Source organism: Zingiber officinale, chromosome 5A, assembly GCF_018446385.1.
Source record: "Zingiber officinale cultivar Zhangliang chromosome 5A, Zo_v1.1, whole genome shotgun sequence".
In the NCBI taxonomy this organism is placed as follows: Eukaryota; Viridiplantae; Streptophyta; class Magnoliopsida; order Zingiberales; family Zingiberaceae; genus Zingiber; species Zingiber officinale.
Window position 1 is genome coordinate 149,868,465 of NC_055994.1, and position 24,337 is coordinate 149,892,801.

A 24,337-nucleotide genomic window follows, 5' to 3' on the forward strand; every position below is an offset into this window, starting at 1 on the left:
TTACTAATATATTGACAATAAAAATTGAAATTTTGCAAACTACAAAATTATAAATATAACCTCTCCTAAACTTAAGGTATCTTTCTCCCCCTTTGATCACATCAAAACAAAATTAGGAAAAACCATAATAAATAGAGAAATAAACATTTGAAAGTTTTATAAGGAGTCAAGGAAGCAGGTGCCAATGTGAAGAAATTTTTTTAAAAATTATTTCTTCAAAAATTTGAATTTCTTAATATTAATAACATATTAAACAAAATTAGTTTAAAAATTAGATTAAAGCTTTGAAAAAATCTAAAAATTTTCCTTAAGCGGGAGGATGTGGATTCGAATAAAAATTTTATGAAAAATATCTAAGTATTTTAACAGAAATAATTTATTTTGTACAGACATAATTTTTGCAAGATAAATGGAAAAATAGATTTTGATAAAAAAATATTCTGAAAGTATGAAAGACAAAATGAATAACAGTAACAAAATTTTAAAAATCAATTTTCATGAATTTTTATACTTAAAACTTAGTTTTTAAGTGTTTAATCCATAGAAATTTTATTAAAGAGTAGGAAATTTTGAAAAAAATATTTCTAGACAGAGAACCAACTTTCTATTACTAAAAAAAATTTGAATAAGAAATTCTAAACGAAAACTGGAACGAAAAATATTTTAAACAAATAACATTAATTTTAAAATTAAATATTTAAAAATAGTTTTCTATCGTTAAAATCTGGCTATTTTTTTTTAATGTTCAAAATATAACGGTAGTTATATAAAAAATCAGGTTTTTCAAAATAAATCTCCTAAAATTTAAAATTATAATTTTTCAATAAAAATTCATAAAAAATTATTCAATCAATGAAAAATATCAAAAAATTTTATATGAACAAATTATTTATTGCTGCAACATAGAGAAACATTTTAACAAAAATTATGGATAATAAGTATACAAAATTATTTTTGTAAATAAAATTAAAATACATACATAATCATCTATTTAAACTAAACATGATTTAAGGACCCAAAATAAATTTTTATCTATTGGATTAATAAGGATTTTTTTTTGAATATTTTTTATGATACTTTTTAAATTTGATCCTTATGATATTTAAAATACTAATTTAGTCCTCTATAATTTCTATACCCTAAATGTTTGGCTTAAAACATGTAGAAACTTTGAGATTTTCTATTTGTTCTTTTAATCTTTTATTTTCATCCTTAATTTCTCATATTCTTCTAATGGGCATACTTTTACTGAAATAACTTTTAATTCATTAATTTCCTTTTTTTAATTTATTATTTTTAGATTTTAATTACCATAATGATTTAGACATGGACTTAATACCTTAGTAAAGTTGATTGAGAGGAAGTAGGCATTCCTCATTTATCATGTTAGTTTTGAAGTTTGAATCTTTCCTTTCACTGCTGCTTTCCTCTGAAGTAGCTCCCCTTCGTCGATGCTCTCCTCTCGATGACTTGCCATCCAATGCTAGTCCGACATACTCTTCAACTTCGGACTTTGATGATGGCTGGTCTCATGTTGCCTTTAAGGTTTTGTACTTCAATTTAATTGACTCTTTCTTCTTCAGCTTTGGACAATCATCCTTGTTGTGTCCTTCTTCATTACAGCTGTAACATCGAACTCGTCTTTTGTTCTGTGTAGACATCTTAGCTTGAGACTTATTGATCAAAATGCTTAGTAGATAAAACTCTACTTTACCATTGGCCATGAAGTATGTTTGTTCTTTCTTGGTCTAGTGATTTTCTTCTTTCTCATCGCCATTTTGATCATCGAGTAATACAAAATCATACTTAATCATTAATAAAATATCAAATTCAGTTTTAAAAAATACTTCCATTTTTCTTTTCCAGTTCGTGAAGTCTCCCTCGAATTTTTGTGGGTGGATGCTAGATCTGGCCATTCTTGTGCTTTGAATGTCGGTTAGTCCTTCTGAAGTGTTGCAGTTGGCAAGAGGGGTGAATTACCCTAAAAAAATTCAAACCATTCTCAATCTTTGGACTAAGTTAGACAAACATTTATTAAGAAATAGAAAATTAAATGCATAAAATAAATGAAAAGGAATGAATATTTACTTGGTTTGCAATCAGTAGATTGCTAATCAAAGGCAAATGCAGCTCACTAAGATCTCCTTCTGTCAAAGGCGGAGTAGTCTCTTACAACATTGAAAGCTCAGAAACGTGAAGAACAAAATTAGAAACTGAAGTACATAACTCGTTTATAAGTGTTGTTCTGAACTACTAAGACCAGGGCTCTATTTATAGTCTGTTGGTCAGATCTGATCGTTTGCTGACGTGGCAGCTCCGGGCGCCTAGAAGGAGCTCGGGCGCCTGTGCGTGGATAAAACTTTATTCACATCGACAACAGTTGGCAAACAGCTAGCGGATAAGAAGTTATCCTAGTCTAGGCAATCGGGCGTGGTTGGCGTGCCCCCACTCAACAGCTCATCGAGTAGCCGCCCCTAGGGTGCCCAGGGGTCCGAGCGCCCGAACATGGTCTAGGTGCCTGAACAGTCAACACCGAGTTGACTGCCCGATTTCTCCTATATTTCGGCTCCATTCGATTGGGTGATTTCGGTCATCTAGAATTGGGTTCACCCGAATCCATCTTCCGGTCTTCTATTCGAGTAATCTTCCGCTCTGATTTCTTGTCTTTTAGAAACGCCGCGTGCTTCCTTCTCGTTCGCCAGTACTCTTCCTTAGCACCTCGTCCCTCGGATGCACCGAGCTTGTCGATTTTTTCCCGTGTCTTCTTTCTCGTTAGCTGAATCTTTCATTCGACTTCTTGTGCTTCTAAGTTCCTGCACACTTATATACAAGGCATCAAACATATACAAGACCTAACTTAACTCAGTTGACAATATCAAAATCAACTTGGGATATTTACAGAAAACTAACTTGCAGTCTAGAAGGACTTCTTATAGTCTGTTGGTAAGATTTAATCGTTTACTGACGTGGCATCTCCGGGAGTCTAGAAGGAGTCCGGGCGCCTATGCATGGTAACAAATTAACTTGCAGTATTAATTTATAATCATACTTATGAAAAATTCGTTCTATTACTTGCGATTTTCTATTGAATGAGTTCATGAAGACTTAACCCGACTTAAGGTATAGGTTCTTAAGATCTATATTTAGGGCACCAATTTTATTGGGACAATTATATTTTATATTTTATATTTTATATTTATTTTGATTCAAATTTTTTAAGAGAACATTGAATTTATGATCATAATTTTTAATATTTTAAATTTATTTTAACAAAATATTCAATTTTAATATTAAATTATTTTTATATCATTCATTTATTTTTTATATTTATTATTTTAAATTATATGTTATAAGATGTAATTACTCCTTTCTTTTTCAATATCTCTCAAAAAAATATTAACCGTCGATGATCTCGTAATTTTTCCCTCTCGTTAATATTCCGTGTCATTTTCTTTTCTTCATGCTGACTATACCTTTTTCCTCCCTCATTAGTGATATTCTGAGATGACGCCCTTCTCTCTATATATTTTTTTTTTCAATAAGAACATGAACTCATTAATGATATTCTCAGAGGACGTCCATCTCTTCTTATTTTTTTTCTTTTTAAATAAGAACATAGATATTTTTTATCGCACAAGACAAAATATAATGTTAGTCCTCTTTTTAAATAAGAACATAATGCAGGTAACTTCTGCTCGTAGATTGTAAGAATGTCAGTATCCATCTTGATGGTGTTAACGCAACAAAATAAAGGTTCATTCTGTCGGAACCCTTCAAAATTCATTATCAATCCTCGAAACTTTATATGAAGTCTCTTGGGTTCTTGTCGAGTCAATTCCAGCAGATTTAAATTTGTCATACTAAGAGCAACTTCGAAAACTTAGTGTACATTAGACAGTTGTTTAATTTAACCTCATTTTTTTATGTGAAATTCTTTCGGAACAAATGTTGGAGTTTAACTTTTACTTTTCGTATGCAAAAAATAAAAAACTCCATGAGGAAAAATAGTTATAACTTGTCCAAATTTGTTCTTGCATTTTAGGTGGAGTCTGCTGTGGAAAAGAAATTGGAGTCCGAACTGTCTTACGAGACTTTGACAAAGCCAGCAAGGGCCGTCCCTGCCCGAGAAAAGTACATCAGATTCCTCGAGGGAACCAGATATATACCTGTCATTCTGTCAAGGCTGAGCAATGAGATCCTTAGCGTCGCATGCCAATCTCTCATAGCTCACTTCAGACCATATATAATTTTGTTAAGGCGGGCAAGTCACATGCCAATCTCTCAGAGCTCGCAACCGACCATATATAATTTTGTTAAGGCGGCGCAAATAGGATCCGGATGGCTAAGGTGAACAAAACCCGGAGATTGAAACATATATACTTCTTCTTGCCAAACTGAATGATGGATTCAGATCAGGGAATCGACTGGGACGGGGATCCTCTGGTCCACCTTTGATCCTCTGCTTATTCATTGGTTGAATGGAGGTCGACTGGGACAAGGATCCTCTGGTCCACCTTTGATCCTCTGCTTATTCATTGGTTGAATGGAGATACTGGAGGTGCTTATTCATTGGTTGAATGGAGATCCTGGACCACCTCTGATCCTCTGTTTATTCATTGATTGAATGGAGAAGATTTCTTCTAGCTCAAAATTTTCTATAAATAAGTGGGAACCAATTCATCCAACCAATGAATGAAGAGGACCTCTTCTAATCCAAAATTTCCTGGACCAAAAGATCTGACCTCAAAGGGAATTGCTTCATAGAGATTTGAGTGTGAATTGCTTCATAGAGATTTGAGTGTGTGTGTTTTTTTCCATTTGGAATTGATGCATGAAAATTGTAGTGTTGTTGAGACAGATTAGAACCATTTTGGACTGATGTCCTCGTAATTTCTCATCAAATTTGTTTTCTCCTCCACCCTAAATAATGAAGACAAATCAAAATACTTAAAGTAAATGCAAACATTTAAGCCAAACTAAACAAATAGATCAGAGAACAAAAACTAGGGTTCACAATAAACTAGTACTAATGTTCGACGAAAAATGCCAAAGGAAGTTACAGCATGCGTGGACTTAATTAACACAAACACTCGCCATCGAATTAGCAAAATCTAAATCAAGGTCTGTGATTTTAACACATAAAAGGGATAGTTCTAGCCGTTGATTATCGTCTGGGTTGCCCTAGTTGGAATTATCAAAACCTGCAACAGGACGATGCTCATGTTGTTTTTTTTTAATATTGCGCCTAGAAAATCTACAACTCATCCTTCACCGACTCATCGTTGTCTTCTTTATCGTCTGACTTGGTTGATGATTCCTTCTCTTCAATCTCAGGTTCCTCTGCATCGTCTTCCTCTTCCACAGTTGCATCTGGGCTGATATCCATGCTCTTCTGCACAGATTTGTAGATGCTGGAGGCAAAATCCTTTGGATCGTTGAGAATGAAACCACTCTCCATGAGGGCAGTTTGATAAACAAGTCGTGCTGTATGTTTCAGACCCTCGTCCTGAACGAGAATGCATAATATTAATAAAAAAGATGACTGGAAGAAAAACAAAGTATTAGAAAGATTTCACACCTTTGAATCCTGGGCGACTCGATCACGAAGTTCCTTGATGATAGGATGCCGTGGATTAATCTCAAGCACCCTCTTGCCACGCATGTAAGCTTGCTTGCTGGCATCAGAGAGGGTTTGAGACTGCATGATCTTCTCCATGTTTGAACTCCATCCGTATTTGGAGGTGACCACCACACAGGGGGTGTTGTCCAACCGGTTGCTTAATTTAACAGAGTCCACGTTCTCACTGGAGAGAGCATCCTTCCACCAGTTTGTCAATTCCTTGAAGGATTCCTTGAGGTCCTTCAGTTTCGAGTCTTTTCCAAGTTTAAGACCTTCTTTCGACACATTCTGGAACTTCTTGTCTTCATAGTCCATCAAGTATTGCATCAAGTATTCATCGACTGGATCAGTGAAGAATATAACCTAGAAAAGATTTGGCAAAACCTTAGAGATTTGAGAAAGGGCAAGAAAAAACACGAGCATTTCCTTTACCACATTATAACAACATAACGGATGAAGGTGGAAAAATTTTGTGAATCAGGATGAAGTTTTGAATAAATGTGAAAATAACAGTGAGTTTACTTGGATGGAAAGATAGGAAAGGTAGTAGGTTAAGCGATACAATAACGTGATGCAAATCTATGTATAGTGTTATGAGCTCTTCCCTCTTTTCTTTTTTTTTCCTCCTCAACCTATTACCTAAGTAAATCCATCAAAAAAGCATTCACAAAGCATTACTAGTAATTCCCACTACTGATCACAAAAAAAATTCACTATAAATATCCATGTCAAAATGCAAAAGGGCACAGGAGGACGTAATCGATTAAACAACAGTCAATTCAAGCAAAATGTAACTGATCACAAAATGATCTACAAATGGACCGAAGAAGATAGCATTGAATTCAAAGATAAAATAGACCCAGAAAATGGGATAGCAGGTCATAATCTTGATCTTATCACCATGGTAGAGATTAATCTAATTTGAATTACGAACAGATTCATCCAACAAGGTCGTAGATACATAGCATGAGAACACAACTTAAGTGCATCAACTAACCTCATAATTCTTCTTCGTGAGTCTCTCAAGGAATGGAGATTTCTCCAATTGTTCCTTGCTAGTTCCTGTTATGTAGAATATGTCCTTTTGTCCTGGCTTCATTCTAGAGATGTACTCATCCAGAGAGGCAAGTTTGCCTTCAGATTTTGTGCTGCAATTAAGAGATGTATATCAAAATGTGATTATAGTCAGAGCAACTAGAAATAAACTAGGGATTATACTGAGCCCATACATGATCAACCAAATTTATTGAAACAAACCTTTCAAATCTAAGAAGCTTTGCGAGACGGTTTCTGTTATGAGCATCCTCTATGATTCCAAGCTTGATAGATTTGCCAAACTCATTCCAGAATTTGGTGTACTGTCCTTTCTTCTCACTCTCTTCACTTTCTTTTTCTGAATCTATTAACCATAAATCAAATAAAAATTAAGCCAATTTAATGTTTTTGTTGAAAAAAAAAACCCTGAAAAAGAAACAACTATAGGCAAACCTGTCTTTTCTTTGTTATGGAACTCATCAGGATCTTCATCTGCAATTTTTCGGATCATATCAAGTGCCTTACGGATTAACTTCTTCTTAATTGTCTTCAGACTACTGTGCTGTTGGAGCATTTCTCGTGAGACATTAAGCGGCAAAGTATCAGAGTCAACAAGACCCTGCACACGTAAAATATGCTGATGAAGTTGCTGATTAAACAAATCTGATCCAAGATGCGGTTTAACATTTTAATTTACTAACCTTCAAGAAACTAAGATACTTAGGCAGAAGTTCATCAAACTCTTCGGAAATGAAAACCCTTCTGACATACAACTTCAAGTTGGACTTGTTGCTGTTGTAATAACTTTCATAGAGATCATGAGGAGCCTTGGGAGGTACAAAAAGTAAAGCCTTGAACTCGACATCACCTTCAGCAGCAAAATGGCTCCAAGCCAATGGGTTCTCATCACCAAAGTCCTGACGAGAAGTACAACATCTTAAGAATTGTGATGTAGCTTCAAGCATAATAGCTAGACTAGAATTGCATTGCCAAAAATGCATTGCAAAAAAAAAGGGAAACTATTTCTTTACTGAAATCTAAGTGTAAAATCAGTGGTTCTTTGTATGTATATAAAAGAACAAAAAATTACCTTTGCTAGAGAGTGGTAGAATTTTGAATATTCTTCATCTGTGACCTCCTTAGGATTACGAAGCCATATAGCTTTCATGTCATTAAGACGCTCCCACTCAAAAGTCTTTTCTTTCACTGTTTTTGTCTTTGGTTTTTTCTCAGAAGCATCCTCATCAGTTTCTTCTTCTTCTTCTGAAGTGGTAGTTTCAGCTGAATCAAAGACATAACACATTCATCTTAGAACACCATGTGCAGAGAAACAGTATACTTAAACAAAGAAATAATTCGTGAGAAGCAGATATCACAGGCATACCAGTTTCTTCTTCCTCAGTAGAATCATCTTCATCAGATGGAACTTCAACATCTACCTCCTTACTTGCCCACAGGTAAATGGGGAAGTTGATAAATTCAGAATACTTTTTCACCAATTCCTGCAAAGAACAGGAAATTGAGAATTAAAGTTTTAGCTGCAAATTATGGTAACATCGACAAATTCACAAGCAGACTATTTAAGATTAGAAAGATTACAAAATACCTACATGACCTTTCTAAGATTCTACTTTTTTATATAATGTCCAAGATTTACTCATCTATGATAGTTAGGTCTATACTCCATAGGATTTGTTCAAATTCTCCAACAAAAAACCATTCCTAACAGGTATATATATAGCAATCACACGCAGAATTCATGCTATATCAAAGACCAAAAGGTAGATGCCAAGAGGGTTATAAAATTGGAAATCAGTCATTGATAGTAAAAATCGATTGGAAATAAATAGTCAAAAATACATTGAACCAATAAGTATTGAGCATTGAACTGCTATGAACGGATAGAAACCCAACAATATTATATCTGGGCGCAGTGAGTTATAGTTATGAATGGGGAACAAGTTTACTGGATATAATGAATGCATAGTCATAAAGTAATTAGTAAAGTTCAACTATGGAAATAGCATCTATAAGTGCCGGCAGAACAGGTAGACACTTAATCAAAATAAACACCTACCTTCAATTTGTCTTCTTCAAGATACTCCTTGGCTTCATCCCTTAAATGCAGCCTTATCTCAGTCCCACGACCCAGTGGTTCATTCCATGTATCCTCGGAGACAGCAAATGACCCATCAGCCTTGGACTCCCATACGTACCTAGAGGATTATAAAGACCATGCCAAAAAAGTATGAGCATATTAAACCGTCAATAAATCAAATAAAATATATCAATATGATTAGATGTGTATCAACTTACTGCTTGTCATCATTGTGCTTGCTAATTACTTCAACATAGTCAGCAACCAAATACACTGAATAAAAACCAACACCAAATTGTCCAATGAGGCTCAGGTCGCCTCCTGTCTGCATTTTCTCCACAAATGCTGCATACAAAGACATTGATCCTTGTAAGCTTGTGTGCTCCAGTTGAATCAAAGTTCATTCTGCTGTTGGATCAAAAAAGCTAGAGTACTCATACAAACAATGATTGTTACAAAAATACCTGAAGTTCCAGATTTGGCAATAGTCCCTAAGTTTTTTATCAGGTCTTCCTTTGTCATTCCAATACCTCGATCACGAATAGTGAGGATCTTATTTTCCTTGTCCAACTTCATCTGCATTTCAGCATAAACGAAAACATTGCTTGCATTCATTCTGCTATTAAAATACAATTAATGTTTGGTCTAGATGCTACTTACAAGGATTTCAAGCTTAGTGTTATCGCCTTCACCCAAGACCTCTTTATCAGTAAGTGCAAGGAATCTGATCTTATCCAACGCCTTAATCAAGTAAAACAAAAAACGAATCAAATTTGATAAATATGAATTTAACAAGATGCCAACCAACGTTGAGAAGACTGAAAAAAAAACCAGAAAAGGGCTAGCAGCTTACATCAGAAGCATTCGAGATGAGCTCTCTCAAAAATATATCTTTGTTGCTGTACAGCGAGTTGATGATAATATCCATTAGCCGAGAAACCTCAGCTTGGAACTCGAATTTCTCAGCGTTGCTCCGCAGAGTCTTCCGCGAGATCGATTCTGCCTCTCTATCACAAAGCACGATACATTAAGCGAACAGCCAAAACATAACGTAACAGATCCAGCAGGGAGAAAAGGCCAGCGCCTCGATCCATCAAAAAGGCAAGAAAACTCACCTTCTGGCAACATCCGAATCAGTCGACAGCCCCACGGGAACAGCACCGAGCTTGTCCTCCACCTTCGGCAGATCAACGAGCTCATCCGAATCCCCGCTGTCCTCTGCATTCGCGTGTAGCTTCCGCCCTACGAGATCCGTAAAGATCACAAAAGAAACATTCGTAAAACCCTAAACACCACACCAAACAAACAAAAAATGGATCGAGTAGGAATCAGATCGGTGATACGGAGTGGGAGATCGATGAAGCACCTTGATCGGGGACGGTGGAAAGGAGGAGGAGGAGGAGGAGTGCGGAAGGGAGTGCCCACTTCCTCATCGCGTGCTGGCTGCTTCAGTCCCAAATTGCAGTCGCCGTTGAGGTCTGGATCTCACTTCGGCTCTCGTGTGTATTTATGTATACACAACGGCGACTTGACTTCGACGAAGGGAATGACGTCGATTTCACCACAGTGGAAGATCGGACGGGCAGGATACAAGTCGTGACACGTGTCAAGTTGGAAGTGGAATACCAATGCGCCCTTGACGTGGTGCGATCTGGTGGAGTCGAGGTCGTGTTGGGTCTTTTTATAGGAAGTAAACCGGTGGACGTGGATCGTTGGATCGTGGGGCTGGAGAGGACGGACGGTCTGCGTAAATTTCGAGAGATAAGGTTTCTGGATGTTTCTATCAGGGAGACACGTGGGAGCAGGTGGTTGGGTGTCCCGGAGTTTTCGACGTCGATTAGCGGTGGTAGTTTTGCAATGCGTGCAACTTGGGCCGAGTCAATAAGTAGTGTTCATAGATGGGACGATTTTATTCTTTGATGTAGAATATTATGATTATGCAAAATGATTTTAACATAAAATTATATAGAAAAATTACTATTTTTTCTTATTTAGTATGATGATACAATAGATTAACATATATGTTCGATAAATCGGGAAGTACACGTTAAGTTAAACTTAGAGAGAGGGACAGAGTGTCGAATCCGATGAGCCAAGTCACCGACAAATCGCATCGGATTTCCACTCGAGGCCCGAGGGGGAGCGAAACAATGGCGACGGAAGAAGAAACTGTAGATCAGTAGATCTTTAGTTAGTCGTTGAAGCCTTCAACTGTGGGGGTGGGAGATTCTAGGGCAGGGCCGTCGCGGAGTGGATATCAATCGGAGAGGAAAACGCTAGCGACGAAGGTTTGCGGAGAGTAGGGTGGGCGGTGGCGAACTGAGAGCGGCGATGATCCGGAATACCGTCATCGCGTTTGTCTTCCTCGCCTTCATTCTTCTCGGGTTTTCCATCATCAACAAGGAGGTTCGTTCCATTCCCCTGTTTCTAAGCCCCTCGATTCATCTTTCCCTTTCTGGTTCCCGTAATGGATCTTGAGATCTTTTCGGTCTTGAGGACTGGGATCAGTGGCTCCCTTGTTAACATGAGATCTGATTTCGTGTGAGATAACTGCAAATTGCGGTTTCTGATTGAGAGAATATTGGTTTATCGTGATGCTGTTAGTGGTGAAAACGAGTTTGCTTACTTTATTTATTTTCTTTTCTTTTCCTTTTTTTTCTCGGCTAAGGACTGATACTGTAAGTGCATTTGGGAGTCAAGAATCCATAGAAAAGTTCATGATGCACATTCCTGCAATTTTTACTTTCTGACGTCTTAAGCATTTTTGGGACGTCTTCACTGAAGTGTCTTCAGACAATGACTTACCCCGACTGATAAATTATGTTACGGATTCACTTGTAAAGTTTTTCGGTCCTTCAACTGAAAAAATGGTTGCATGAATTAAATATATAGTTACTCACTTACATCTTCAGTGAAGCAGTACATTTTGAAACTGTGCAATGATAAAAACAACCCCTGAAACAGGAGCTGGCTACTAAGTTGACCGTAAGAAGACCTCCAATCGTTGATTCCTGCAAGGCACACAGAGAGGAGGCAAAGAACATTAAGAGGATGGCCAGGGGTGCCCTAGACTGCTCAATTCAGTGGAGAAGATGAAGATGAACAATAGTGAAAAATGAGTGTGCGTGCATGAAAAGGCATACTTGTGCCCGCGAGAGCGGGCTCTCTTTTATAATACAACAAGGGCAATTTACCAAAGGGCGCACTTGAAAATCTGAATTTACCAAAAGACGTACACTACTTTGGTATTTACCAAAGAGCGCACTTTTTTAAAAGCATTTCCTATTTTATCCTCATGATAATTTGACTTTTTCTATTGTTTTTCTTTTCTTCATTATATTTCTCTCACTTCTCTCTTTCCTCTGTCGGCAGAATATAGGAATAACATTAGTCAATCTTTAATCACATTTTAATACATTTGAAGAAGCCAAAATAAATAATGGACACCAGATTTGGACTCCTTGCAATTTTAGAAATCCACAGGAACTTAAATGGGTGCAATCGGAGCTTTCTAGATCGATCAGTGGGTTTCGGTCAAAACCCACTGATGGACCTAGAGAGCTCCGATTGCACTCATTTCAGTTTCTATGGATTTCTAAAATTACAAGGAGTTTAAATATGGTGTACATTATTTATTTTGGCTTTTTATAGATGTTAATAAGCAAAATCAAAGAATCGGCATAAAAGTCCATGTTGGGCCTGATATGGAATCATATCAGCCCCAACGTGGGCCTGATATCATTCCATATCAGGCCCAACGTGGGCCTGATATCATTCCATATTAGGCCCACGTTGGGCCTGATTTGAGTCCATATCAGGCCCAATGTGGATTTTTTTTGCTTTCTAAAAAGCCAAAATAATAATGGACACCATATTTGAACTCCTTGCGATTTTAGAAATCCATGACGAAATGGTACTAATCTGAGTCTTTAAGTCGATCGGCCTAGAGACCTTAGATTGCAACCATTTTAGGTCTTATAATTTCTAAAATTACAAGGAGTTAAAATATGATGTCCATTATTATTTTTGGATGGACAGAGGTTTTGAAAACCCTAAATCTCTCTTTTTTTTTTTTTTTGTTTAGGCGTGATATGAAGAGATATCATGCCCACGTTGGGTCTGATATCTCTTTATATCGGGCCCAATGTGGGCCTGATATCTCCCATATCGGAGGATGTACTCGATATGAGAAGGAAATACAACAAAAATAAAATAAAAAAAGAAATAAAGAGAGATTTGGGGTTTTCAAAATCTCTGGTAAAAATAATAATGGACACCGTATTTTCACTCCGTATAATTTTAGAAGCGAAATAGATCGAGCTTTAGGTCGATCGGTGGGTTTGGTCAAACCCGATGGACTGAAAGCTCGATTGGACCCATTTCGGTTTATAGATTTCTAAAATTGCGAGGAGTTAAATATGGTGTCCATTATTTATTTTTTTATAAATGTTAACAAGCAAAATCAAAGAATCGACATAAAAGCGCGTTGGGCGATATCGTTCCATATCGGTCCACGTTGGGCTGATTGAGTCATATCGGGCCCAATGCGGACTTTTACCGATTCTTTGATTTTTGCTTGTTAACATATATAAAAGTCAAAATAAATAATGGACATCATATTTGAATTCCTTGCGATTTTAGAAATCCACGTGATTGAAGCAATATCAGATTGATTGAACATTTGTAATCTTTTCAAGATCGGCTGGCCATTTGATTTTATAATTTTAAAATTTAGTGAAAATATAGTGTCCATTATTATTTTTGGTGGTGGACCAGAGGTTTGAAAAACCCTAAATCTCTCTTTCTTTCTTTTTCCTTTTTTTTTGTTTAGGCATGATATGAAGAGATATCGTTATTAGGCTCGATATCTCCCATATCGGGCCCACGTGCCTGATATGGGAGATATCGGCCTAGATACAACAAAAAAAAAAAAATAAATAAATAAAAGAGATTTGGATTTTAAAATTTCAAAATTAAAAATAATAATGGACACCATATTTTCACTTCTTGTAATTTTAGAAATTAGAAGCTGAAATGGATGATCGGAGCTTTCAGGTCGATCGGTGGTTCGGTCAGAGTCTGATGGACCCATTTCATTCTATGATTTCTAAGGAGTTCAAATGGTGTCCATTATTTATTTTGGCTTTATAGATGTTAACAAGCAAAATCAAAGAATCGACGTAAAGCGCGTTGGGCGATATGGATATCATTCATATCGCGTTGGGCTGATTTGAGTCATATTAGATGTGGACTTTTTGCGATTTTGATTTTTACTTGTTAACATATATAAAATGCCAAAATAAATAATGGACACCGTATTTGAACTCCTTAATTTTTGAAATCCATAGAAATTAAAATGGGTGCAATCGGAGCTCTAGGTCCATCGGTGGGTTTGATCGAAACCCACTGATCAACCCCCATTTCAGATTCTATGAATTTCTAAAATTGAGTGAAAATATGATGTTCATTATTATTTTTGCACTCCTAGACGGAGGTTTTGAAACTCAAATCTCTCTTTATTTCTTTTTATTTTTATTTTTGTTGTTACTAGGCGATATCTCTCGTATCGGGCCCACATTGGGCTCGATATGGGAGATATCGAGCCCAACGTGGCGTGATATCTCTCGTATCAAGCTAAACAAAAAAAGAAAAAGAAAAGAAAGAGAGATTTAGGGTTTTCAAAACCTCTGGTGCACCAATAATGGACATCGTATTTTCACTCCTTGTAATTTTAAATAGAAGCGAAATGGTCGATCGGACTTTACAGATCGATCGATGGGTTTCGGCGATGGATCTCGACTCGCACCCATTTCGTTCATGGTTTCAAGGAGTTCAAATATGGTGTTCATTATTTATTTGACTTTATATATGTTAACAAGCAAAATCAAAGAATCGGTAAAAAAACTCCACGTTATAGACTCAAATCGAGCAACGTGGGCCTGATATGGAATGATATCAGGCCCACGTTGGGCCGATATGGAAGGATATCAGGCCCTCGACATGTCTTTTTCTAACAACGTGGGCTTTATGTCGATTCTTTGATTTTGTTTATTAAAAAGGCAAAATAAATAATGGACACCATATTTGAACTCCTTGTAATTTTAGAAATCATGGCGAAATGGGTCGATCGGACTCTCAGGTCCGTTAGTGGGTTTGGCCAAACCCATGATCGAAAGCTCGATACCATTTCGTTCTAATTCTAAAATTACGTGGAGTAATATGGTGTCCATTATTATTTTGGCACTCCTAGTGGTGGACCAGAGGTTTTGAAAACCCTAAATCTCTCTTTATTTTTTTTTATTTTTTTATTTTTGTTGTATCTAGGCCTGATTTCTCCCATATCAGGCCATTGGGCCTGATATGGGAGATATCAGGCCCATTCACATGGGCCCGATGTGAAGAGATATCGGGTCAACGTCGGCGTGATATCTCTTCATATCACGCCAAACAAAAAAAAAGAAAGAGATTTAGGATTTTCAAAACCTCTAGTCCACCTAAAAATAATAATGGACATCATATTTTCACTCCTTGTAATTTTAGAAATTAATAGAAACGAAATGGGTGCAATCGGAGCTTTCTAGATCGATTTCAGTTTCTATGGATTTCTAAAATTGCAAGGAGTTCAAATATGGTGTCCATTATTTATTTTGGCTTTTTATAGATGTTAACAAGCAAAATCAAAGAATCGGCATAAAAGCCCACGTTGGGCCTAATTTGGACTCCTTGTAATTTTAGAAATCCATAGAAACTGAAATGAGTGTAATCGGAGCTCTCTAGGTCCATCAGTGGGTTTTGACCGAAACCCACTGATCAACCTAGAAAGCTCCGATTGCACCCATTTAAGTTCCTGTGGATTTCTAAAATTGCAAGGAGTCCAAATCTGGTGTCCATTATTTATTTTGGCTTCTTCAAATGTATTAAAATGTGATTAAAGATTGACTAATGTTATTCCTATATTCTGCCGACAAAGGAGAGAGAGAAGTGAGAGAAATATAATGAAGAAAAGAAAAACAATAGAAAAAGTCAAATTATCATGAGGGTAAAATAGGAAATGCTTTTAAAAAAGTGTGCTCTTTGGTAAATACCAAAGTAGTGTACGCCTTTTGATAAATTCAGATTTTCAAGTGTGCTTTTTGGTAAATTGCCGATACAACAAAGGGGTAATCTCTCTTCATTAATTAGACATCATGTCACCATAAAATTAACGTCTCATCGTCGTATTTTAGCCACATCAACCTGTCTCATCTCCTAACTTAATCTTCAACAGGGAATTTAATTTTCGGATGAAAAATGGAAATCAGTGTGTCGAGCTCGTTCAGGGCGGGTCTCCCTAAGATGACATTATAAGTAAAGGAGTCATCCACTATAGTGAAGGAGGTGCGTCGAGTCCCCATCAAGGGCTCTTTCCCCAAAGATACTGTCAGTTAAATTTGGCCAAGCGGTTGTATTCATACCTAGTGAATCATCTGCAACTGGTCGAAAGCACTTTTAAAGATAATATTTATTGAGCCACTCGTGCCTATGAAAACCCTGAACATGTTGTAGTTAACAATGATGACCTTGATGACCAGGGCATCTTCATGGGTAGCTTCCACTCTGTCGAGGTCCTGAGGCCCAAAGCCTATTGGGGGCTTTCTATCAGCTGCCCCTATTACTCTTGAGTCGCCGACTGTGAGCTTTCCGCAGTCGATGGGAATCTCCATAAGTGGAGTCTCCAGAAATCATACCAATGTTCCCCTGAATGATAGTACCCCTATTTTTTTATTGTCGAGTTTGAGATGCTAGCTCTTGGACCCTATTGGGTGGAGAACAAGTCCAACGATCCCGTTGCATGGGGATGCCATTTTGTAGAGCGGCTGGAGAAGGCAAGTGTCATGAGGAGCCAAGAGTCGACGGTCCACTCAGCTGCTGAGTTACTTGGGCAAGGAAATGTTGATTCCGCGGACACTGATCGATGGCTCGACAAAGCTCCTTAGCATATTGTTGACATTCTCAGGTGGAATGAGTCTTGGACCGATGATAAAAGCAAAAAGGTGGGGAGCTGATGGTGGGGTTCGACGAATGACGTTCGAGCGACTTCCACAGTCTGCACAACTTATCTACGCATCTGGTTTTGATGGTTTGAATGATGCTCTTTCCTATGCAAGGGGGTGGAGAAGCTTTGCGCTCCGATTGAAATGCAGAGGTCAGAACGTTAACCTCCTTCCTTGGGGCGAACTGTGCTTCCTCCACGTTGAGCTATTTGACCACTCGACCCAGTAGACTATCAAAATCCCGAATAGGATCCTTGAGAACTCTCGGATCTCAGGGATCCCTCTGTGGTGTCCAAATTAGGGCTCGTGGAAATTCAGTGAAGATGAGACAAATGGTTCACAGGAGACCACAAGATGTCTAGTGACTGACTGCAGCACACAGAATATTAGGTATGTTGCAGTGGAATATTAAATAGGCATCCTCTACTATACATAGGTATTATTAAGAAATATAGAACATTACACAGATTCCTACACATTACATATTTACACATAAGCCCATTCATCCAAACATAACATAAATGAACTGGTACTTGTTGCTGAGGTGAATCAGATTAATTCATGTTATGGTTGGACGGATAATGCCCTATTCCTATGCAATGATAATGAAGATTCCATCACTGCCAGTCCCCTTTTCAACAAACTTCAAGTTCATTTCCCTGACTCAAAATTGAGGTATCATCATCTTGCAAAATTTGTGGGTGAAAACACTGTGATATCATTGTGTAAGTATTGATGAATTTTAGGTATTACGGGTTGACGATTCAATGAATTTTGTGGTATAACAGCCGGTGTTGAGGCATTTGAGCTGATGCTATGTTGGTGAGGAGTTGCATTAATGCAATTTGTATAAACTGTTACTGCAATAGTATGGAAGTACTTACATGGTGTGAATGGCATGATAGCATCATGCGATAATGTGTATCTTTGGTTAGATGTATCATTTTTGATGAGGCTGCATTGTTATGGTGTTTTGACAATCTGATTAAATTAGATGCATAATGTTAATTGTTTTGATAGCACTTGTGTTGGTTTATGATTTTATATACATCCGTTTCATAATATTCCAACACTTCCTTCCACACTGACGTTCATACATTGCCCACAATTTCATTAATAGTGGCGAGCATTGGGTCACTAGTTTATTTGATGTTTACAGTAATTACCATAAAATGTTGTCTTTTTTATCGCATTCTGCTTTAACACTGGTTACCATTAAGATTATGCATGTTGGGGCAATAATAATCAACAAGTAAATATCGCCCACCCCTAATGAAGGTAACATAAAATCTTGGATTTCAACCAAAAAAAGGCTACCAAGCTCTCAATCAACAATCAAGAGTAAGAAATGGGACCAAGGGAACCTAACCCACAAACAAAATTGAATGCCTATTCTCCTTCTAATAGTAAATATATAGCACAGATTCTTCATCTATTCCAAGAGCAATTGCATGATGATTAAGTTAATAGTGTTTGTTCACTAATCACACATTAGTATAGTCAGAGACAGACTAGACAAATAAAGACATGCCTTTCACTAAAGAAGTAATAGCCAGTGTTACTAGAAGTTTTTCTGATTATGTTTATAATATCATCCAAGTTATGAAGACCAATGATGATGCCCTGAGAATAAAAGTAATGGATAAAAAACCTCATTTTTTGGAACTTTAATCATTTGAAATAGTAGAAGATATACCTCCATAATATGTTTTCATTCTAGAGCTTGACTAAGCTTGAATGCTGCATGCCTTTCGATGACAGAATTCCTAAAATCAAGAAACACCTTAAAACAAAAATAAATTATTTACTTTTGCTATTATATTTCATCCGACTGGCTAGATAGTCGTGTCAGAGCACTATCTTGAGGGGAGCTGAGCCCAAAGGGTCGGGAGAATCCGACCGGCTAGATGTATCTGGACTGACTGAGTATCTATCTTAGAGAGAGAACTTGGGAGACCCAGCAAAGTTATCTACCCCAGCGGTGAGCTCAACTAGGGTTGATCGGGGAGGGTTCTTGGATGTCCTGATCCGACCTTACTAACCCTCTCATCCCAAATCGGGGAATCAATCCAGGGGACCTATCCTGGCTTTGACCTCCCGCTAAGCGAGAATATTGACTTTTCTTGCTTACGTGGAGGCTTCTGATATTTCCCTTCAAGTCTAATCGAAGGAGGCCCGAGCCTGACTGTCTAGACAGTGGCGTGACCGTGACCTGATCTGCTCTCTGACTCAACTTTTAGGGCTAACGTGTAAAGGACAATTGATCTGTTGTGTACCTCGAAAATACGTGCGTATGTTGATGATACGCGTGCGGGTGTATTCGAATGCTGATTAGTCAGCTTTTAGGGCTGACTAGTGCTTTCTCTTTGCTTGATGGTGATGGATATTGTTTTTGTTCCTCGAGTGTCAGGAGATAACAGCAAACTATTTCCTTCTTCTGATATAGAGGGCAGAAAGGAAATGATTTAATAAGTTCAAGGAAGAAAAGGTATTAACTGAGCGCAAGGAAGAAAAGAATGATATTCCTACTTAACCAGAAAATAGATATTTGTTAAGAAAGAAATGTATTTTAAGGCAAAGAAAAAGGAAAATAATAAAAGGGGAGCAATTCAACATATGTTAGTTGATGAGAACCTTATCCAAGTAAATCTTCAGTTCAGTTGGGTGCCAAAACCTTCATCATAAGTATTCTTATATTGTTTGTCAATGACTCTTGTTTACAGTTTAAATGATTGTTACTTCTTTTTCATCAATTACAGATGCTAGTATTTACTACCATTTGGAAAGGTTCATGGGCACAGCTTCCCTATCTTATTTGTCTTAAGAATTAAAGTTCACTTTTTTTTTATGCAGGCAAGATTTAAGGTGGAAAAAGAACCTGAAATTACTCATAGAGTTTTCTTGGATGTTGATATTGATGGCCAACATTTAGGTATATCAAATATGAAACTTAGCTCTAAAATTAAACTAATTTATCTTCAGTTGAACTAGCGATTGTTTTTATTGTTAATATTCCTCTTCCTATTCTATGTATCACAAACTTACCATTGTCATGACCCTTAGGCAACCATTAAAATTTAAAGACCCTTTCCTTTATCCTTTGAACTAAAGTAGTGGTCACATGTTTTTTTGGGATTCAGGTGTTCTATTTCTCTTCTTTTTTTTTCCATAATTGACATATGCACACTTTCTCACCCCTACAGTATATTTGGCTTCTGTTTTGGATTGATATTTGGTTGGTCATATATCTGTCTTAACTTCTATAGAGAGCCATGAAAAATTGGAATATCCAACGCAAGTTCTATTTCTCATCTTTTATTTTTTTTTAATTGACATATTTACTCTTTCTTACCACTATAGTTTATTTGGTTTTCGTTTTAGATTGATATTTGGTTGGTCAAGTATCTGTCTTAACTTCTATAGAGAGTCCTGAAAAAATGAAATATCTAAAGCAAGTTATTTTTTGATTGAATTTACACTCTTGCATCCTTCTTCAAGACCATCTTAGAGTCATTGGTTAATATATTTTTTTATAAACATTTGTACCATTGTCATATTCCTACTTACTGAGCATGATTACTGTAAGTCTAAGCCTGTTCCTCATGTCAGTAGCTTTATATGCTGAAATTAGTCAAGCTCCTACATGCATTTCACTAGGTGCACCAACTATTCTTGCTTTTTTACATTCTTATTCTTGTTATTTGTATGTTTTCTTTGGGCAAGTTATAATGAAGTTAGTATTATTGGCGAACCTATTGAATAATGCTCGACACACCAAATACTCTACAAAAGGTGAAATCCGTCACCCTGGCGGCCCCGATTGTCCCACATTATTGGGAGAGAGTAAATCAATAAATCAAAGCTAGCCATCACATGTGAGGATAATTCCTCGGTCTTTGCCAGGATTCAGTCCTTGCTCAATTCTGCAAACCTGTCATGTGATAACGAACTCGGCTATACCCTGGGGGCAAATGACACAACAAATAGAGTTGATGGAGGATTGCCATAGAAATAATTTATTTGGTTGAAAATTGAGGAAAAACTTTCATGATAATTAATCCCCCCCCCCTTTTTTTTTTTTGGTGTCTGTCCATACCTTATAGCTTATACACAAATTGCTCTTAACTTTTATTCATGGTTTAGAAACACTTGTCTTGTTATTTGTTCTAGTTATCAAAGATATGAATCACGCGGCGTGGCAGAGCTTCCTTATTTCTTCTCATGTTTATCTCTTTTTCCATGATCCCAATTACATTTAACTCTTCATGAATATTTCAAGTTTCAATTGGAAATGCAGGTAGGATTGTCATAGGATTATATGGTGAAGTGGTGCCAAAAACTGCAGGTATGATATCTTAGAAATCTGTCTTGCTTGCTTGGTTTTCAACATCAAGCGCATGATATATTCATATTAAAGTTTGTCTTGCTTGCTTGGATTTCAACATCAAGCTCTTTGTGTATCGTTTACAGTTTGATGCATTTTAAACTTGATCATCATTTGCACTTTCACATTTCTTGCTTCTAACATCTTCTTTGATGTGCATAAGTTCAATTGTGTATTTTTATTAGTCTTTCTTCATCCCAAGTTTAACATGTCAACTTATGGTCTATTTTTTCCTTTTTACTGGCTAGTGCAGAAAATTTCAGAGCTCTATGCACAGGTATCTTGGACTCTCATCACTAGTTATTCTACATCAACATATGTATGCTGTTGTATTTAATGAGAGTTCTAAATGTTGTGTACCATCTAAATCTTGGTATCAGGCGAAAAGAAAAATGGAACTGGTGGAAGAAATCTTCATTACAAGGGAACCAAATTCCATCGCATTGTATCAGGGTTTGTTATTCAAGGTGGTGACGTCACTAATAGTCATGGTAAGGGCAGTGAATCTATATATGGTGGTACTTTCCCTGATGAGAACTTTTCAGTCAAGCATTCACGAGCAGGTGTGTACTGTTCTGATTTCATGCCGTCAAACTGGTATATAGCAGTGATAACTAATAGAAGTTTAAGTTTTTTACATGTATTGTTTCATAATTTGACTGATGTTCAAATGATGATAAAATCAGACCCCTTGAGCTTTGTATTTGTCACCCAATGAAACTAAATATTTAATTGTGAATGAATTAATTTAATGAATTCTATATAATTGAAGTACAAGTGGAAAGAAAGACTCGTTTCTTTTATCTTGTTTTGTTGACACTTTTTTCCTTTTGGAATGAAATTCGAAAGGAGAAATGTGGTAACAGGAAGGGAACACTAAATATTGTTCTTTTTTTTTTTTATTTATGTTTGTTACATTTATTCAGTTGTTAAAACCATACCTTTTATCGTATTAATACTTGAACTTTGCTGGACATACCTTTTCTCACAAGTAAGTTCTGTGTAGGTCATATCTTCAGTATTATGTTTGGTTGAGGCATTAATTTGAGGAATAGCAGTGTCATTTAGACTGTTCCCAAGTTGTGTTGAGTAAATCATCAATTGATTTCCATTTATCCTTTTTTCTTCAAGTCTTATTAGATTAGACCTTTCTAACTAGAACTCTTGGTTCGTCTTTGAATGTGTTCAAACTATTGTTATTTTGTATTGTATATCATTTGTTGGGATTTCATACAACCATTTTACAAATTAAATCTTTTCAACCCTCTATGTTTGTAACCTCATACGTTCATCTCAACATTAATTTGCATTCTATTTTCTTACATGATGTTCAAGTACAAAGAGGCTCTCTCTATCTTACCTAGCCTTCATCTTTCCATAAGTTTAAATTTGTGTTCTATTTGTTTCACAAATAGATGCTTTATGGTTGGCTGGAGATTCATAAAATAATCAATATATTATGTTGTTTCCTTTGTGGTATAATGATATCTTCCGGCTGTTACTTAGTTTGCTTAGTGTATTAAGTAAAAGATGTTGTTGATCGTCCGAGTTAGATTTAAAAGGCTTATAATGGTTAAGGTATATGACATCTTACTTGGTCATCCTTATTGAGTGGATTTGTGAGATCATGGATAAAGGATATGCATGATTTAAGAAAAAAATTGAGTATATCTGTAATGATTTTCAGGTTCTAACTTGAATTCTATCTAAACTATTATATTAAAATTGATAATCTAATAATCGTGGGTTACTCTTAAGAAAAAAATTCCCTTTTTTATTTGTTCACAAAGAAGTGAAACTACTATGTTTTTTTAAAAGAAAAATTAATAGTGCCTATCCTCGCTATACTTGTTGAGAGTGTGCTCGCCACTATAAAAAACAGTTATTTTTTGATTGCTTGGCGTACGACATCGATCGTCCTTGATAACTAGAATTGCTCCTTGAGATTATATCTTGGTTTTGACATTATGTCAGTATCATGGTTAAGATATTATTACTTCATTCTCAATGTGAATTTCTCAACTATAACTCTTGCCCACACTGTACAGGTATTGTCTCTATGGTGAACTCAGGGCCTGATTCAAATGGATCACAGTTCTTCATAACTACTGTCAAGGCAAGCTGGTAGGTAACGCCAAAAGTTGAGACAGCAGACTTACCAATATGTTAGTTCTCAACTATGATTCATTTGTGATTCTAGGTTGGACGGGGAGCATGTAGCCTTTGGTAGGGCTATTCAAGGTATAGATACAGTCTTTGCGATCGAGGGAGGAGCTGGAACATACAACGGGAAGCCAAGGAAGAAAGTTACCATTGTCGATTCAGGAGAAATACCAAAGGACCAATGGGTAGATGAATGATGAGTTGTGTCTATTTGTACTTCCTCGCTGACTAAAGTTTTGCCTTTCCTATGGTACTACCTCTAAGACTTGGACCTCTTAGATCCTTCTCGCCGATAGTTGGTATACATCAACACCCACCTTCCTGTTCTACCAATGTCAATAGTTGGTATACTTCGACATCTGAATGTTTTTTTGTTTTGTTTTGTTTTGTTTTTTTTTCGGAAGACTCTTACTTTTCATTGAGCCCATTTTCAACTGATTGTGAGAAGAATTTAAAGCTGCATAAATAGTTTACAAGTTGGGGAGTTGATTGATGGAGCAAAAGTGGATCACATTGTGTTGAAACGAATTGCACTTGGAAAGAAATCAAGTAGATTCAGATTAAAAATGACAGTAAAATAAAAATTGATTTATTCAAATTTATATGAACACTAAATATTATATCGTTCACATATTTAGTTTTTTAGAGCACCATAAATTTTACTTAATGATATATAAATATGTGAATGACTAGAAATGAGAATGCTCAATTAATTACTGTATTTAAACTTTACAGCAGGCTGCGAGCTTGCCGGCTCGAAAAACACACGCTTGTTTTTGTTTCTCAAATAAAGTTATACTTTAGTCCATCAAATGACATTTCCAATTTTCCTTACCAAGCTACAAAATGGAGAAAAACAAATATAAACTACTTATTTGTTTATATATATTTATCTTGGATAGATTTAAATACCAAGATAGATGTACACTAATACTAGAAGAGATAGATCTAAAATAAATTATTTAAGATTATTATATATCATTATAAATTATTTAAAATAAATT

At 36.3% G+C, this 24,337-nt stretch overlaps 2 protein-coding genes across 3 annotated transcripts; one reads left to right on the top strand and one right to left on the bottom strand.

Moving 5' to 3' along the window:
• Positions 1 to 4,965: 4,965 nt before the first annotated feature.
• LOC121982421 (endoplasmin homolog) lies at positions 4,966 to 10,275 on the bottom strand. The gene is made up of 15 exons (XM_042535468.1): positions 10,120 to 10,275; positions 9,869 to 9,995; positions 9,607 to 9,760; positions 9,414 to 9,494; positions 9,218 to 9,329; positions 8,972 to 9,098; positions 8,733 to 8,871; positions 8,040 to 8,157; positions 7,746 to 7,936; positions 7,357 to 7,572; positions 7,109 to 7,274; positions 6,878 to 7,019; positions 6,618 to 6,768; positions 5,579 to 5,983; positions 4,966 to 5,506 (listed from the first exon to the last, which is right to left on the bottom strand). Exons 1-15 carry the CDS (start codon positions 10,184 to 10,186, stop codon positions 5,255 to 5,257), a joined length of 2,448 nt encoding a protein of 815 aa, XP_042391402.1. The 5' UTR covers positions 10,187 to 10,275; the 3' UTR covers positions 4,966 to 5,254.
• A 548-nt stretch (positions 10,276 to 10,823) lies between these two features.
• LOC121982422 (peptidyl-prolyl cis-trans isomerase CYP21-1-like) lies at positions 10,824 to 23,836 on the top strand. Of its 2 annotated transcripts, XM_042535471.1 has the most exons (8): positions 10,824 to 11,159; positions 11,718 to 11,874; positions 19,640 to 19,718; positions 21,084 to 21,131; positions 21,424 to 21,447; positions 21,551 to 21,733; positions 23,219 to 23,294; positions 23,371 to 23,836. In XM_042535471.1, the coding sequence occupies exons 2-8, from the start codon at positions 11,869 to 11,871 to the stop codon at positions 23,528 to 23,530; spliced, it is 576 nt and encodes a 191-aa protein (XP_042391405.1). In that variant the 5' UTR covers positions 10,824 to 11,159; positions 11,718 to 11,868; the 3' UTR covers positions 23,531 to 23,836. The 2 variants fall into 2 exon arrangements, with proteins under 2 accessions (XP_042391405.1, XP_042391404.1); XM_042535470.1 differs by lacking the exon at positions 11,718 to 11,874.
• Positions 23,837 to 24,337: the final 501 nt, after the last annotated feature.

Coding starts and splice junctions, on each gene's coding strand:
- LOC121982421 (XM_042535468.1), bottom strand. CDS start 10,186: ATGAGGAAGTGGGCACTCCCTTCCGCACTCCTCCTCCTCCTCCTCCTT. Junction 8,872..8,971: donor AAGCACAATGATGACAAGCA/GTAAGTTGATAC, acceptor ATAATCCTCTAG/GTACGTATGGGAGTCCAAGG. Junction 7,573..7,745: donor TCTACCACTCTCTAGCAAAG/GTAATTTTTTGT, acceptor ACTTCTCGTCAG/GACTTTGGTGATGAGAACCC.
- LOC121982422 (XM_042535470.1), top strand. CDS start 11,085: ATGATCCGGAATACCGTCATCGCGTTTGTCTTCCTCGCCTTCATTCTT. Junction 21,448..21,550: donor TTTCAGAGCTCTATGCACAG/GTATCTTGGACT, acceptor TCTTGGTATCAG/GCGAAAAGAAAAATGGAACT. Junction 23,295..23,370: donor ACTACTGTCAAGGCAAGCTG/GTAGGTAACGCC, acceptor TTGTGATTCTAG/GTTGGACGGGGAGCATGTAG.